Genomic DNA, 18,915 nt, shown 5'->3' on the forward strand with positions numbered 1-18,915 from the left:
GAACCATAGTGTGAAAGTTGCTATTTTTATTTTCTGTCATCAGAATCCATTGTTGTTATTGTTTTTTTCGGAGATGCCTTTTCTATTAATTAAGGTGATCACGAAATATATGATCCGATTTTCTTTAGGGACACCACTGGGTACTCAAAAAATCATTGTTTTAATATATTCTCATTTTATTATTCACTATCAAATTTTACATGGTATTATCTAGGTAAATGTAAAATGGCACTTAATTAGCAATAATACGCCTGGAAAATATAAACAGATAAAGTTGCCATACTATGAGTACTTTTCATTTCTAAGACAATTCACCATTTTTTCTCCTGCAAAAATGCTGAAAAATTCTGTTAACATCCTTGGTTTTGCTAAACGTTTGAAATATACACCAAACAATATTTTTCCATCAATAGGGTAAGTTATTATTTAATTTTTGTACATTGAAAAAGTATTTCAGGAATTCTAATTCTAATTTGGCACATTTCTTATGTTCACCAAATATATGACTGACGCTATCAATAATATTCATCTTCAAAAGAGTGATTTTCTCTTTTCATGCGTTTTTTCCTTTTCTGAATTGTACAGATTTTAATAAAGCCGTTCTGCATCGTAAAATATTTTTGCTGATCACATTCTTCAATGGCCCTAGAATACCACGTGCTGTCGAGAGTTCTCGTAATTTGTTACAGTAATTCCTCAGTAAATCATTGGTACATTCTATTTTCTGAACTGTACAATGTTCATAAGGTCTACTATCAAGAATTTTTTTGTAATAACTACTGTCCCCATCGGCAATCATTTTAATGTATATCAAGTTGTACATAGGTATAAACTGGAACAAAATCCTTCAGCAATTATGCTGTCTTCCATGGCTGTCGAAGATGAATTCCAATTTTTATAGCATGTATGCTCTGTTGGTCTTTCATTTCTAGTTTCGGCTCTTTGACATATTATGCAATACTTATTTTACACACTCATGTATAAAATTTTTCCAGTTTTCATCCCAACAATTGTAGCTACTTCGAAGAGTGAATTATAATTTCCCCCGTTTCGATATGATCGTTTAGCCCAACTACCATCACAAACTACCGTTATTGAAGGTGTATACCATTTATATCGATACTTCCACATTCGATCGCTAATTTCGCCTTTTTTGCTGCTGCTCCTTCCATAGGTTTCAACGCTGTCTGTTCCCAGGCATTACATACTTCATTGTGTACTCTTTTATTTTAAAATTATTATAGTTGTGATCATTGTACAAAATTTTGAATGATTTTCTGTTACCTACTTCTGAATAAATTTTCTTTCTTCTTCTTTCTTTCTTTATACAGTGAAAATGAAAAACAAGAGATATTCATACCTTCTACGATTTTATTTATATTCTTTATATCAAGTATTTCTGGATGTTAGGCAAGTATCGATTGTTTTCGAAATTCTACACATACACGACTGAAAACCATTTTTTATTTCCTTCACCAAACGTATATTAGATGAATTACATTTAATTATCGGAGTGACTGGAAAGTGCTTTCAGAGAATCTATCAATTGCTGAATATAAACAATTCGGAATCAATCCAAAGATATTATACTGCAAAAAAGGTTCGATTCAATACAAAAACAAAATTATAAGGAGAACTGCACAGAACAAATAGATATGAAAACTTCTAGTAATACCTCAACCCTAAATTGAGAATACCATTCTAGGAATTTCAGTTTGAGAATGCGTTATTTTAATGTCGAGTATCTATAGTTAATATTCAAACAAATTTATTACCCTATTACGAAATATTTTGCTTTAAAGAGGTATTCTGGATACTACTAGATTCATCCCATACCGGTAGTAAGTGGAAAATGTAGATCAGATATGTATATGGAAAATCTGATTACACAATAAGTTTAGGCTCTATTCAAGATAATTTCTTGTCCTATTACGAAATTTTTTGCTCTTCAGGTTAACGAGATATCCTGGTACTACTGGTATAGAATGAATGTAGTAGAACCGAGGATATGTTGTCAAGTAGTGAAGTAGTGGGTGAAAAATGCAAATCGAATATGTGTAATCGGATTTTCATATACATATTCGATTTGCATTTTTCACCTACTACCGGTATGGGATAAATCTAGTTGTACCCAGAATACCTCTTTAACCTGGAGAGCAAAATATCTCGTAATAGGGTAATACATTTTTTTGAATAGAGCCTGAAATTATGGTGTAATCAGCTTTTCCATAATATACATGTTCGATTTGCTTTTTTCACCTACTGCCGGTATGGGATGAATCCAATAATACCGACGATATCTCGGTAATCTGAAGAGCAAAAAATTCCGTAATAAGTTAATAAATAAGCTCGAACAGAACCTAAAATTATGGTGTATAATTCCCCCTTAAATATTTTGTTAATAGCTCCATCAAAACAAATTCAAGCGAAATATCGAAAAAAAACTACACGATAATTTCTTCACAACAGTCCCATACAGGTAGTAGAGATTTTACAATTGAATATAAAATATCATTTTTAGCTGTATGTAAAATTTCGTGTTGATCAAGTTATCAGAATCCAACAAAATTTCATAAGAATATCGAAAAAATATGAAGAAAGCACTGGCGTGAAGTAAGAACGATTACGCCCTTGGAGACCACATATACATTTGTACAATTCTGTAGTCTTCAAAGGTGCAATTGGCGCAAGAATGAAGAAGCGTCACCTTCACGTCACAAGTTATAGGATAAGATAATATTAGAAGTTTTCAATAAAATAAATGACTCGGAAATATTCCAATATATATTACATCCAGAAATATAACTGGGTAATGTATTTTTCATTTTTTCCTTGAACGGTATCAAAGGTTATAATAAATAACATACCAAAATGAGTAGACATACCGATAATCTAAAATATTATCAATTTTTTAGGTTCAACATCAAGAGAAACGACCTTCAAAAATTCATTCTTCGAAAACTTGACATATAATTAACGCAATTGAACGCACGTTATCATTTATATAGAACGAAATGCAATATTTACAACTAGCCCAAAAATTTTGTGATGAATTTCATTTATTTTTCAGAAAGAATAACTTCGGATTTGACACCTTGAGCCTAATATGTATTGTATACTTTCTATCAATATGTAGGAATTATTATAAAATACAAAAGTAGGTACCAAATCATCCTATGCAGTACTTTTCAGTTGCAAATTGCAACCATTTTTATTGGAAATATTTTATATATAAGTATTATAATGGCCTATTAGACATTTATGGAAAACTAATCATAACTTCGTGCTGAAAATTCGCATATTGGGTTTTGAGACAATGATCTTTCTCCCTAAAATATTTTCATTTCTCTACAACTTCCGGTTATACCGGAATGGATGAGTTCGAGTTGTCCAAGTTCATGATCTTCTGTCTTCTGATGAACGCTCTGTACATTTTTGGTCCAAACCGCAAACAGTCTTATAATACTACGTATTTTCAAAATCGTAAATAAAAAAGTTTTTTCGAAATAACTCTTCCTGCAGAAATATTCGAAAAAATGCGAGTCCTCGTAGCCACCTTCTTTTCATAAGAATTCCATTAACTAATGAACCTTTGAGTTTTTACCTGAGGTATTGCTGAAATTGTCATCAAAAAAGCTATCTGATGATATAATAATATACTTGGTGTGCCCTTTGAAATAAGGCAGTAGTAGTCTGTTTCCGGTATAACCGGAAGTTGTAGAGAAGTGAAAATATTTTATGAAGACCTCAATATGCGAATTTTCAACATAAAATTATGATTAGTTTTCCATAAACGTCTGAAAGACAATCGCGGTGAATCTCCCTATAGAAATAACAGAATGTAGAAATCGAATTCCCAGAACGCCACTGAATTCCTTAAAACGTCCTTCAGCTCAAAAATTTAGATCTTATGAATTCAGGATCGATACGAATAATGCAATGAAATGCCTGCTTTTTACTACTATGAGTCTTCGAAAAAAGTAGAATCAAGTGGGCAGTCTTTATTCAGTAGTATTCTCTATTTATTACTGATTGAAGTCAGTCCTTTTTCCGTGGTTAATAATGTTGAAAAAAATCAGTGACGTGGGATTGATCTACGCACGAAAACATGTCCTCCCTTCAGCAGGGTAAGTAACACATCTTTTGTACAGAGGTGTTTGTTATTATGATGACCTATAACATGTTACGTATGTTCGTAAAACTTTAAATCCGAGGAGCTTTGAAGCTTGAAATTATAATAGCCCAAGAGCTATTTATTTTATAAAAGCTGAAAGTTTTTCGTGCATAGAGTTTGGGTTGTGGTTACTTTTCCAGATAACAGGTAGTAAATGTGTATAAAATATTGCCTTAAATTCATTGAAGTATAAAGCTCAATTTTTTATATTTGTGACAGTTGCTACCCCCTGCCAGATACTCCTAAACTTTTATAGATTCAATTATACTCTCGTTATGGTATAAAAGCTAAATTCAATATAGAGCGGGCCAGAAAAGTAACGTAACTCGTTAATAATTTTTGTGCGAAGAATTGTTGAGGAAAATCCTCGCCCCCATCGCTTTTTGATTTCAAAAGCAATTTATTCTGTGCTTTTTTGAATTTGACATTTTTCATCTCCTGCGATTGCGTCCTTTAATATATCCATTTAAATAATATTTTGATGTTCATAGCCTTGTTATATAAAGTAAAAAATGTTATTTTAATATTATAAAACACGAAAAAAAGTATTATCACATATAAAAAATATTTAATCGTTTTCAATTTTTTACAGTTAAGAAGTTTCTGGCAGGGGGTAGCAACTGTCATAAGTGTTTGGCAATGAATGACGAGTTTTCTAAAGTTATCGCGAAGAAAATTTTTTTAAAACTGAGCTTTATACTTTAAGGAATTTAAGTTACTATTTTATACCATAGTATAAGGAATTCCTTATAGATACTATGTTTATTCACCATTACTAACTGTCACCTGCCAAAGTAACCATAACTCTATAGTCGCTGGTCGTCTTTACCTGTGAAGGGAACATGCACAGAAGAACTTTCAGCTTTTATAAAATGACGATGTCTGGCCGTCTTGGGTTCTTGCTCTATAATTATACATTTGCACAAGAAATTTTAATATGGTCGCTTCTAGAAAATCAAAAACTTTTTTATAAACATCTGCAATCATGTTGCATACTTCTATGCGAATTGCTCAGTTCAGTTCTTTGATAACTACACTATTGATATTTTGTGACGAGAATGATTTTTTATTGGCGTGTGGATTTTGAAGAAGAGTTAAATGATTATTGGTTCATCTTATGGAAAAATGTTTGTTCTTCGTCTTTGCGAGAATTCGCGATATGTTGATTCAGAAATCTTGAGGGGGGTAATTACCCCCAGTACCCCCCATTTCTACACCCGTGGTATTGCATACCAATTCCAAGATTCGGGTAAAATTCAAGCAGAATATAGAATATGACTGAGAAAAGCACTAAAGTGGAGTCTCCAGCTCTTCAGCTCTTTTTCATTCATGAGCCAGTTTCGCCTTTTAGACAACAAATACTTATTATTATTATTATAAGTTTTCTGACCAAAATTAAAACATTCTCTAGAGTACACTTTCTTACACCAAACATATTTGAGTACAATTCAATCTAAATATGGTATCCATGGGTACAATTGGCCCATGCATGAACGAGCACGAAAAAGTTCGTGATTTCACGTTAATGTTATTTTTTTTACATTTCTAGAATTTATAATTCTGTCAACAAAATGATGAGATTGTTTCTAGTTATTTCTAATTATATTCTTCTTAGAGCAATGTTTTATAGAAGGAAATTAAAAATGCTCAATATATCTAGGATGTGGTTTGTATTAGTTTGAATTTGATATCAAATTGATTGCTACTATTACATTAGTGTCGCGAGAATTAATTCAATAAATTTGGGAAGCTAAAGGTCATGGATTTATTTCAAAAATTCCATAACACTCAATTGCGTATTTGAAAGTTGTAGTAAATACAATCTTCTTAGGGAAAGTTATAGCCTCAAAATTGTTCCTCAGATTAGAAAATAGAAATTCATTAGATTCATTGAGATAAGAACATTTCTATTTTGAATGTTAAGACCTAGACCTCCCACGACCTCGTTACACACATGAACTGTAACGAAAGACATCACGTAGCATACTTGCGAAGCCGTCATCAGGAATTTTAGTATGTAAAGTGTCTTGAACGACATTGTTTTTTGAGAAATAAATTCCCAAAGAGTGTATTTTCATTTCATTTTCTACATTCATGCAAAAAGCAAAACTTTATTGAACTATATTTAGTAGAAAAACAAGTTCTTTATTGCACTTTGCACTCATCTGTCATTCTACGTGCTGTCATCATGACAACGTGCTGTCATCATGACAAACAAATATTCTAGCCTGAAGGAAATAACGATGTACTGTACAGTTACCAAGTACTAATACGTTTACAGCAGTAACAAATCAAGAAGTGGATTTAAAAAGTAATTCACTACGAAATATTCATATTGAAAATTGCACCAATTGTTCATTCACTTTCAACATTGAGGGTAAAATAAAGTTTGAGTAAAATTGTTCGTAACGTATTAGTTCCTGTTTCAATGCAAATCGATATTAATAATAAAGTATTCAAGTTGCGCTTTTCATTTTCCTACACCTAGTGCCGCACCTCAATGAATCATTTTTTGCTTTTTGCATGAACGTAGAAAAAATGTTGTATGCAACTCGTGCAAAAATTGTTTATTGCACGTCGAGTGCAATAAACATTCACTTTTTGCACTTGTTGCATAAATAACAATTTTTTTGACAAAAGGTTATTCTTTCATTCGCTTTACCCACGTGCTCAATTCGATGTGTGAACTGTAAAATTTTTCCAATCCCAATTATTCAGAAAACTAAAATTGTATTCCAGGTACTACTCCACCGTTTCAAAAAAGAAAATTTATAATCACCATGATATGAAATTTCTTCCACAAAAAGATATGGATGCTTTCATGGCATATATGCCAAAATTCGTGGAAGATGTAACATCTTCAGAAGTTATGTTATATCACCCACCATGTAACCAAAGAATGAAAAGATTTCTGGAATATATGCTTCCTGCAGGAAAACGTCTGCGCCAACATGTAATGATTTTCACATACAAAGCTATTGAGGAACATCATGGGACATTTTCACCGGAAAAGATGCAGGAAATGTACAAATTATGTTGGTGTCTGGAACTGGTAAGAAAACGACTCTCGTGGTTTTTTCGTATATAGAGAATTAATGTATCTATGGGATACTTCCAAACAAATTTTTGCATTAATTTAATTGTGATGAAATTTTCCAGTGTAGTACAATTTGAATGAATTCTTATAATTTTTTCAAAATGCCAGGTTGTTATTGTGCAGGTTTAAAAATACCCTGTATATTGCGTTTCCAAAACTTCTCTATCCGTTTCATATTCTACCATAGTTAGTCATTATTCAAGTGTTTTTAATTTTTTGTGGTCTACGTCCGGTTTTCTGAGAATTTTTTTAAAAAGAAGTACAATATTAAAATTTCGCCCCAAGACATTGAGCATATTCTGAATTATTAAGTAATGCTTCATCGTCCAATAATGCAAAGCTGTTCCTAAGTCCTGAAATAGTTTTTAAAATTAATATTTAATTACTCATATTCTGAATAAAATCTTCATACAATTACTTTATTTGCACATCAATCTAGATTAATGAGAACAAATACTGAATGAAGATATATGGTTATCATTATGGCAAATCAATCAAGTGCCTATCTATGATAATCTGTAAACTTCAGATATTTGGAATATTCGGTGGCCACAAAAGCCTCCGGATTAAACACCATTGAATTGAGCAAACATCTAACGATGTCAAATCTGGAGATCTTGGTATCCATCGAATATTCTGATTATCTGAAGATCACAGATTACCATAGGAAGGCAAGTGCCTTCCTATGGTAATCTGTGATCTTCAGATGTTCAGATTGGTTCAGTAATTGGTAATTGGTAAAAACCTAGATCAACCAAGTGGTTGATCTAGGTTTTTACCAATATAATTCACTAAAAATGAAGCTCGAAAATGTGCCATTCAATTTCTTCCAGCTCAAAGTATCTCAGAATAAAGATCCCCTTAGTAGACAACGAATTTGGGACAGCCGATATTCATTCATATCTACTGCAAATTGCAAATTGAAAAAGCCATACATAAATTATTATTCAAAGCAGAATCGGTCGAATCGAGCAAATCACCCTGGCTTTAGAGTCTCAATTTTCCAACCATGAGCCATCTGACCATTCTTAAATCTGACGGTCTCCTCCGGAATGACCCTGTATATTTGTGAATACATGGTGAGTAGTTGACTTGTACATATATTTTAGCATTTCTGAGATAAAAAAACACTTTTTTCGGCAACCGGCATCCGGGAAGTTAGCACTTCCCGGATGCTTTTTCTCTGAGAAAATAGCATTTCCCGGCCTAGTCCGGAAAGTACGCTTACGCTCGTCCTGGAATTTTGTCTATTCGTCCAAAAAAACCCTATTTTCCGGACTTGTTACGTAAATTACTATTTTCCGATTCGGCTCGGTTGAAAATCCATAAAAAAAATTATTTTTTCGGCAACCGTCCGGGAAGTGCTCACTTCCCGGACGCTTTTTTCCCTGAGAAAGTACCATTTCCCGGCCTAGTCCGGAAAGTACGTACTTCCCGGACTAGGCCGGAAAAGAATCATAGAATCCATAGCAACCGAGATAACGGCTGACAGTTCATATGAAATTAGTTGTCAAAAATTTGCACGTTTTTTGATCCCAATCGCAATAAAAAATGGAAAGCAGCAGCGATAGTGTTATTTTACATGGTTGCCGAAAAAATATTGTACGCAACACGCCCGAAAATGGTTTTTTTGGACTCACAGACTTCAGATTTTGTCTATTCGTCCAAAAAAACCCTATTTTCCGGACTTGTTACGTAAATTACTATTTCAGTTATATCTCCCAAATGGTTTTTTTGGAAGGAAATGATTTTTGAAATATAGTTTTTTATTGATATGATATCCATTCCGAACATAAAATTCCATCAAACTCCGGTCAACTCCAGAACGCCCACTATACTAAGTGGAAAAAAAAATCGAATCGGCAAAAATGGTGAAGGACAAAAGTGTTTCTTTTGACCTCAAGTACCTACTGTTAAAATTTATGTACAAATCAAATACTGACCCTGCGTATGTAATATCTCATACTGAACAGGAAAAATCGAACCTTCTGAGAATGCGTTTATTATTTTTATATGCTTTTCAGTTTCTTAACCAAATTTATTCCGAAAACATAATGAATAACATTGCGCTGAATATTTTTGTGACATGCCACAGACCAGGAAGTTTTAACTGAAGATTTTTGTTTGAAAGACAAGCTCCTTACATGTCAGCTGTTTTTTCATTTTTATCAAAGAATAACTACAGTATACAGGGTGTCCCGGCAATAATGCGACAAACGAATACCATAAATTAAGGTCATCATGGAGGATCCGTATCAAGATGTTTCAATCGCCTGAGTGCCTTCGTTGGGGATATACAGGGTGATGTTCATCTTATGAGTGAAATTTTACAGTGCAATAACTCTTTAACTAATCGACTGAATAATTTCAAATTTTGAAGTTTTGTCACTCTTTCCTATCGCCTTCCTTTAATATTTCTGAAATCGAATGAATCAGATCCAGACTAACAAAATATTAGACTTTTGAATATTGGATCACTCTGTACGTCAATATCATATTTTTTTTCGTTTTCGTAACCACAACGAATTTATTCATAATCAATATTCTAAAACTCAGCTTGCCACCGTCATACGGGGTGACCAATAAACATTCCCTCATGAAAGAAGTACAACCGATTCAAACCAATAAGATATCGAAATCTGTGAAACATCATACCAACGTGCTCAAAAATGCATTAAAATGGAGGAATATCATTTCGAACAATATCTGCTGAACCGAAAATATTTTATTTTTGATTAAATGTTTTCAAGATCAAATATTTTCAATTTATTTGCTGTTTTTGTTCTCTTCTTTATCCAGCTTGTTGATTGAAAGTTTTCCTGAATAATTTGAGGAAAATTCAGGTGAGACATTCGTGAAGGGTAAAAGAACTTCAATTTTCGAGATAATTCTACCGATAAATTCAAGATATATTAAACTATGAAATTTCTTTCATGAAGAAATGTTTATTGATCACCCTGAATAATGACGCCAAGCAGAGATTTGAAATTTTTATTATGAATTAATTCTTTGTGATTACGAAAACGAAAAAAATCATGACATCAACATACAGGATGATTCAATATTCAAGAAAATAGAATAGGTCTTAAATTTTCCTAGTCCGGATCTGATTTACTCGATTTCAGAAATATTGAAGGAAGGCGATAGTAAAGGGCGACAAAACTTCAAAAATTGAAATTATTCGGTGATTTTGTTGAAAAGTTATTGAACTAAAAAAATGTCACTCATAAGGGAATGTTTATTGATCACCCTATATGACCGTGCCAAGCCGAGATTTAGAATTTTTATAATGAATTGATTCTTTGCGGTTCCGAAAACGGAAAAAAATCATAATGCTCACGTACAGGTTGATCCAATATTCACGAAAATAGGAAAAGTCTGAAATTTTCCTAGTCCGGATCTGATTTACTCGAATTCAGAAATATTAAAGGAAGGCGATAGGAAAGGGTAACAAAACTTCAAAATTTGAAATCATTCAGTCGATTACTTAAAGAGTTATTGAACTGTAAAATTTCACTCGTAAGATGAACATCATCCTGTATATCCCAAACGAAGGCACTCAGGCGATTGAAACCTCTTGATACGGGTCCTCCTTGATGACTTTAATCCATGGTATTCGTTTGTCGCACTCTTCCCGGGACTCCCTGTAAACCTACATTAATAAATAAAATAACCTCAGCTTCTGTAGATGTAGAAAGTATTTTGTAGATACTTTTCAAAAGTATTTTTTACAGATCTGATGGCTCATGGATTCCTCTCATTAACACCTCATCTGTTGTTGGGTTAATGCACCATTCCTAAGAACTAAGGACTAACAACAAAACCATAGAATTCAGTGGCGTTTATGCACTCTCTTGTTAGTTCTTAGTTAAGGCATGCGCACGTGCTCGAACTACTTTCTATTTGTTCTTTCTTTGACATTGATATTGATTGTGAAAAAATTAAATTTAATTTTTTCAGATACACCTAATACTTTTCATCGATAAACACGAATAACCGAACATAAAATGATAGAAACTGGTACTACTAGTTAAAAGTTAATCAACTTTCTAGTGCTAGTGTTGGTTCTTAGTTCTTAGGTAAACTTCATAAACGCCATCATTGATTTGTAAGCGTTCAATTCTTAGTTCTTAGGTTTAGTCTTAGTTCTTAGGAATAATGCATAAACCCACCATAACACTGTAAATCTATTGTTTAGCTTAACTTGGAAAGTTCCTGCGAAAATTTAACTCAAATGGCTATAGCCTATCCCAAAACCGCACGACCACATTCCTACTATTATATATATTAAATTAATTATTTGTTACAGTACAATCAAGGGAACACGATTATGGATGATATTATAGATGATCATGAGAATAGGCGAGGCAAGCCTACTTGGTACCACATGGAAGGAACGAAGGCGGCAGTTGGTGACATGATAGTGGTTTATACCCTTGTAAAAAGAATAATGAAGAAATACTTCCAACATCATCCTAAATACCCTCAATTGCTAGAGACTATTTTCCCACTTGAGATTCCACTTTCTTTAGTTTTAGAACTTGAAACGAAAAATTTCGATGATTTCACGTTGGAGAGATGTGACGAGATTTCAGAAATGAAATGTGGATATTATATTTCAGTACAGCCTCTTTTGCTCACCACTTTACTCGCTAACAAGGAATTCGAATTGAATGAGCAAGCGAAAAAAATATTTTTCTATTTGGGATATTTATATCATACTCAAGTAAGTATTATTCCTAGTCTACCGAGTATAGTGATCATTTTTGTAATGAAATAGTAATTTACGTAACAAGTCCGGAAAATAGGGTTTTTTGGACGAATAGACAAAATTCTAGGACGAGCGTAAGCGAGTCCTGGAAGTCTGTGAGTCCAAAAAAACCATTTGAGGCGCGTGTTGCGTACAATATTTTTTCGGCGACCGTGTAGAATAACAAATCAATAAGACCCCTCATTTCTTTTATATACACTGCGCAAAAAAATTAACGCACATTCTGAAAATCTCAATTTTAATGAAAGTTAACTCTACATTGACTTTATAACTTATTTTTTATGTTCTCTCGGGAAGGTTTTGAACGAAACAAGACACATTAAATGGAAGAAAAATTCTGGATTTCACCGAATCTTATGTGAAAGAAGGGAAATAAACAATTTTCAAAATACTGAAATGCTGATAAGTGATTTGATACTTGGTATTTCCACCCCTTGCTTTAATTACAGCTCGGCAACGATGGTTCATACCCAAAATGAGTGATCCTAAAATGTTCTGATCTTATCCTTCCCAAATTTCTCTGAGTTGGATTCCTAAGTCATTAAGAGTAGCTGGATGATTTTCTGAACTTCTCAGCCTTCTATTAAGGTTGTCCCTAACCGGCTCAATCGGATTAAGATCTGGACTTCTTGCTGGCCATTCCATTCGAGAGACTTCAACCTCTTCAAGGTACTCCTGAACGATGCGCGCACGATGGGGTCTGGCATTATCGTCCATAAAATGAAATTTTCACCAATGTATGGGGCAAATGGCACTACATGCTCTTCAAGAATGTTCCTTATATACCTATCAGCATTCATAGCTCCATTATCAACGACCACCTCCCCCGAAACCAGTAGTATTCAGGAAATTGCACTGAGCATATCTTTTATGTTGACGTCTGTATACAAGGGAACGTCGATCACAATGGTAGAGGCAGAATCTAGACTCATCTGTGAAGAGAACTCTTTCCCAATCAGCCTCTTCCCAATGGATATGCTCGATGGGCTGGGGTGAGAGCTGGGCCTCTTGCCGCGACACGAGGCCTTAAATCATATTCTCTGAGGCGATTTCTTATTGTCTGAGTGCTAATTTGCACCCCATGAGTTTGCTCAAGTTGATTTTGAAGGAGGCGAGCGGTTGCCGTTGTCCCAACGAAGAAACTCTCAAGTAACGTTCTTGAATGGCAGTTGTTACCCGTGGTCTACCCTGTCCTGGTCTTCGGACATTCATACCTTCAGCGATTCAGGGAGCTGAATCGCTGCAACATTCTGGACACACTTGTATGGGAAACTCCAAACCTTTCTGCAATTCTTGTGTATGTCCACCCTTCTGTTCGCAAACTACCGCTTGGGCACATTCCTCTTGAGTCAAATTGCGTGTTTTGCGTTGCATAGCGATCGAGTGTAGATAATCAAACGAAAGAAAAACTATTGATCACGAGAATTGATCGAGAACAACTGATTTCAGAATGGAGCCAATACATTCAAAATCTGATAATCTCATCTTTTTTTATTCCTGATGGAAAAAAACATCTGTATTGAAGAAAAACGTTGAAAGTGGATAACATATGCATGCATAATTCTGATAAAAATAATTATCATTGAGAACAAATTTGAGATTTCCATAATGTGCGTTAATTTTTTTGCGCAGTGCACATTTTAATTCTTATTTAAATTAAACCGAACAGAAAATACCACATATTAGCACAAACATTCCAATTCTTATTTATATTAAAATTCGAGCAATTACTAATATTGAAAAGATTCAATTTGTTTGAAATGCCTGGTATATTTAAATTCCTTTTGTTGAAGCCAGAACAAGACGGTAAAGTCTCCGTTTGACATCGATCGTTTACTTCTGATGATTTTTGAATGGTCTTGGCAATTTTAATTTTGTTTTCAATTGAATTATCTATATCTTCAAATTTGTGGTGTTTCCACCATTGTCAGCACGTGACGACGTGATTCTTTTCCGGCCTAATCCGGGAAGTACGTACTTTCCGGACTAGGCCGGGAAATGCTACTTTCTCAGACAAAAAGCGTCCGGGCAGTGAGAACTTCCCGGACGGTTACCGAAAATAGTAATTTACGTAACAAGTCAACACGACAAGAATTCAGTTGAGCACGTTTATATTGTTTATTACATTCCAATTATCCTAAATACTCTATTGGATTAAAATTTGAATCCATAAAAAATAGAACGGTAGAAACGCTTAAACAGGCGCTGGACCCCGATTATCCAATATTAGTTTTTAGCATTCTGCTGAGTTAGTTAGGGCGGCAAAATGGGTCTCTTCCTAGGGCGGCAGTTTGGCTTGCGACGGTCCTGGATTAGAGCTATTCAAAATGAAACCTTTATTGGAAAACCTTGTATAAGAAACTATAATTCAATTTTTGCAATCTACTTTTCCAGAATGATTTGCTCGATATTTATGGAGAAGATTTGGCTGGCAAAAGCGGCAAAGATATTGGAGATAACAGAATTACCTACCTCATAGCAATGGCCCAACGAAAAGCAAGCGACTCCCAAATGAAAAGGCTGAGAAATAATTATGGAAAACGAGATCCAGAATGTATTGCTGCAGTTAAAGAAATATATGATGAACTCGATATTTTAGGAGAATACTATAAGCAGGAAGAAGAGTATTTAGAAAAAGTATCTGAAGAAATCCAGAAGATACCACACGGATTCTCGCGCACTCTGATTGAGAAAATTGCATATGTCCAGAGTTTTGGCTTGATTGGGGTTCCTCCATTCAAATAACAAAAATTCAATTGTAATTTTATTTTAAATCGAAAAATAAACTGAACTAGGCTGAAGGACCTTAGGTCGATGGCCATTTGTTTGTTTACGGGTAATAAAGAACTGTTACTACTACTAAACTGAACTTTTCATTTTTGTTATATTTTGTAACAATTTACAAATATTTCACCTTGAATTTGGCAAAAGAAATAAGTTTGACTATAATAAAATATTCTTAGTAGGACGCTTTTGGAAACAGTTACATAACGCTATGGTATCACAAAAACAAGAAGAAATTCAAAAAAACATCGTTATAAAGGATGAGGATAAGGACGGACTCAACTTAACAAACCTTATGAACTCCTTTAATCTTAAGAGGAGTTTATACCACGTGTTGTTTTTTGGTTATCTGTCTGTAACAAGCGAAAATTGGAAAAATGACGATATCGAAAAAAGTTATATCTCCGCTAATAGTGATGATAAAGCTCTGAAATCAAAACATTATACAAGCACTTTTTTACGTACAATCCAGTGACGTGTTCATCTTTTTAGCTGGATTTTTAATCACGAAGCTATGAACCAAAGTTATGTTTTTTAAATAGAAACACTAGATTCCAGTGCCATTTTTTGAAAGCTTGATTTTTACTGGTTTCAAAAATTCGTCATCATCCATGAAGGTTTTACAAATGGTCTAATATGTATTCATGTGAATTCAGGTACAACTTGTTGATATGAAGAAACCAAAAAAGTACGTTGTTATTCAATGCAATTTTAAAATCTCGACGCATTCAAATATTTTTCTTGTATTATTGCTGGAATTTCCAAGATCTCTTTTACCTACCTCATATTCACCTATAGAGATAGTTTGAATTTTCCCGAGGATTTCGAAATACACTGCGCAAAAGAATTAATGCACATTATGGAAATCTCAAATTTATTCTACAACTGGAGGTGTTCTCAATGATAATTATTTTTATCAGAATTATGCATGCATATGTTATCCACTTTCAACGTTTTTCTTCAATACAGATGTTTTTCCCCAGCAGGAATAAAAAAAGATGAGATTATCAAATTTTGAATGTATTGGCTCCATTCTGAAATCAGTTATTCTCGATCAATTCTAGTGATCAATAGTTTTTCTTTCGTTTGATTTTCTACACTCGATCGCTATGCAACGCGAAACACGCAATTTGACCCAAGAGGAATGTGCCCAAGCGGTAGTTTTGCGAGAAGAAGGGTGGACATAAACAAGAATTGCAGAAAGGTTTGGAGTTTCCTATACAAATGTGTCCAGAATGTTGCAGCGATTCAGGGAGACAGGTATGAATGTCCGAAGACCAGGACAGGGTAGACCACGGGTAACAACTGCCATTCAAGAACGTTACTTGAGAGTTTCTTCGTTGAGACAACGGTTTGCAACCGCTCGCCTCCTTCAAAATCAGCTTGAGCAAACTCATGGGGTGCAAATTAGCACTCACACAATAAGAAATCGCCTCAGAGAATATGATTTAAGGCCTCGTGTCGCGGCAAGAGGCCCAGCTCTTACCCCAGCCCATCGAAGGGCGCGTTTGGATTTTCCGAGATAGCATTTCTATTGGGAAGAGGCTGATTGGGAAAGAGTCCTCTTCACAGATGAGTCAAGATTCTGCCTCTACCATTGTGATCGACGTTCCCTTGTATACAGACGTCCACATGAAAGATATGCTCAGTGCACTCTTTCCCAATCAGCCTCTTCCCAATGGATATGCTCTCTCGCAAATTCCAAAAGCGCCCTTCGATGGGCTGGGGTAAGAGAATAAATTTGAGATTTCCATAATTTGCGTTAATTCTTTTGCGGAGTGTAATAGTTTTGAAATTTTTTCACGAAATCAGTGGCAAAAAACTACAAGAAATCAAAAAGTTTAGTATTATGATTACGGTTTCCTTTTAAAATTTTAAAACTACCAGTGGTCCACCAAAGAAAAAATTTCTCGAGGAAAATATAAGCGGCCACTGTCTCAAAAAATATATCATCTACCGATCTGGTAGAGGGCGCACCTCGTAGCTTGGCTCGAGAAAGACTCGCCAAAATATACTTCAAGTGATCACAATTCAAACATTTAGTAACTACTTTTTTCAGACAAAATTTTACGAATCAGTTCCGCATCAATATTTGTTTCATTTATATTGTAATCGAATTTTCTATGATTCCGTTCACGAAATCAACATAGAATTTCGATCAAAGCTTAAAATTGTTATTTTATTTATTGCAAAATTTTTTATAATTTTTCGATATTCTTTTTTGAAATTATATGGTTTTGGGTTACGCGATCAACATGAAATTCTGCACTAAAATTACACATCTTGTGACAAAATTATAGCTGTTCCATTGGATATTTCGGGCCATACAAAATTCAATAAAATTCGCATTACATTTCAGGACACAATATGGAATTTGATCATTCCTTATTTTTTCATGTTTCTTAAGTCATTGAAAATTCAGTTATTTTCGAATAATTCAAAATATACTAAAAATTTCGAGAAATGAAATTCCATCCATTTTTCAGAAATATTCAAAAAATGGAATTTGAGAAAAACGTAAGTTCTTTATTCCTCTTAAATGTAACCACCTTTACCCTTAACTGTATTATATTCTAAGGGCTATAGCTATTATAATGCAGTCTATGATGGTATAGAGAATCAAAGGAATCATAGGTGGAATGTAATCCAATCCCTACACCATTCGATGAAATACTAGCTGTCAACACAAGTGCGTTATTCAGTTGCAGCAAAAGAAACAAGAATAGCAGTGGACAGATCAACTGAAAAAATAATAAGTAATAAGTAATTTTTATTACCTAGTTGAAGGAATGCTGCTATATTTACATATGCAAATATGGAAATTTATATAATACGATCTCTGAATAAAGAAGTTAAAATCAATGTGTTTGTATAATCCATGAAAAATTGCGTATACTCTTAAAAAATGTTAACCGAACACAAAAATATATATTTTGAAATTTGTCTCTACGTACCTATATCTATCTCTATATGTACGGATTTTAATTCGATTTCCATAGTAAGATTGAGATCAGCTTGAAGGAATTATAAGCGCTCCTCCCAACGAAAATCGAACGATTTTGGACCGATTTTGCGGTCGAGTGTTCTCGGCTCTGGGAGAGATACGAGAAAAACTAAAAGTACGGGAAGAAAGAGAAAATGTCGAATTAACTCCCGCGGATATTCCCGTTTCCCGATTTTTCGGGATTACCTGGGAATGAACGGATAAAGTTTGGGAAATTTCCCGACGAATTTCCAGATTCACGTCGACGTGAACGACCAATAGGAAAATACTACGATGTCATTGGGTAGCAACGGGCCTAGCAACGTCCGCGGCAATTGACGTTTCTAGAATATTTCTAATTGTCGATCGAACCAGAAATAATGATCAATTCAGTTAATTAGTTTTTATATTATTTGGCGGTGAATGCTTCGGATTATTGAAATGGATCAATTTTTTGTTTAGTCTATTGTGTGAATGATTTCGTAGTATACACATATAATTATGTTTTTCCGATTTTCAAAGTACATATAAGAATAACGATTATACATTGTTTTTTTTTCAAGTTGCCTATTGGAGGTTTTTCGATAAATTGACCATATTATACAGGGTGTACAATTTTCGAGCACCAATTATGCTTTTCTGTAAAATTGAAAACTTATGAAATCTGAAAATTGAAATTTCAAGTTAGATTTCTCTCACATAATTTGCGAAGATATACGTGCGATGAATAACGTTTATACAGAGTGTACAATTTCCGAGATGTCTCTGGAGAACTGAAAACTTTTCTTATAGTTGTCATGTTGGCTCTATAGGTTATCATTCAATTGCATAATTCTTGAAGGTATACAGGTGGGGATTGACGATTATATACAGGATGTACAATTTTCAAGCGCCAATTATACATTTCTAGAAAATGGAGACCTTATGAAATCTGGAAATTGGAATAAGAGCTTTAGATTTGTTTTCTCTTGCATAATTTGCGAAGATATACGTGCGATGAATATTTTTTATACAGTACGATATCGATTTTATAGGAGATATGGAAGTATTTATGAATGAATTAAAATATGGATCTATGGGCTATATTGATCAACCTAAAAGGTAGA

At 33.9% G+C, this 18,915-nt stretch overlaps 1 protein-coding gene across 2 annotated transcripts; it reads left to right on the top strand.

Moving 5' to 3' along the window:
• Positions 1-259: 259 nt before the first annotated feature.
• LOC123688846 (farnesyl pyrophosphate synthase 1-like) lies at positions 260-14,906 on the top strand. Of its 2 annotated transcripts, none has more exons than XM_045627569.1 (4): positions 260-414; positions 6,914-7,226; positions 11,581-11,997; positions 14,437-14,906. In XM_045627569.1, exons 1-4 carry the CDS (start codon positions 335-337, stop codon positions 14,785-14,787), a joined length of 1,161 nt encoding a protein of 386 aa, XP_045483525.1. In that variant the 5' UTR covers positions 260-334; the 3' UTR covers positions 14,788-14,906. The 2 variants fall into 2 exon arrangements, with proteins under 2 accessions (XP_045483525.1, XP_045483526.1); XM_045627570.1 differs by lacking the exon at positions 260-414 and adding an exon at positions 3,958-4,127.
• The last annotated feature ends 4,009 nt before the right edge of the window (positions 14,907-18,915 follow it).

Source organism: Harmonia axyridis, chromosome 1 (assembly GCF_914767665.1).
Source record: "Harmonia axyridis chromosome 1, icHarAxyr1.1, whole genome shotgun sequence".
Lineage (NCBI taxonomy): Eukaryota > Metazoa > Arthropoda > Insecta > Coleoptera > Coccinellidae > Harmonia > Harmonia axyridis.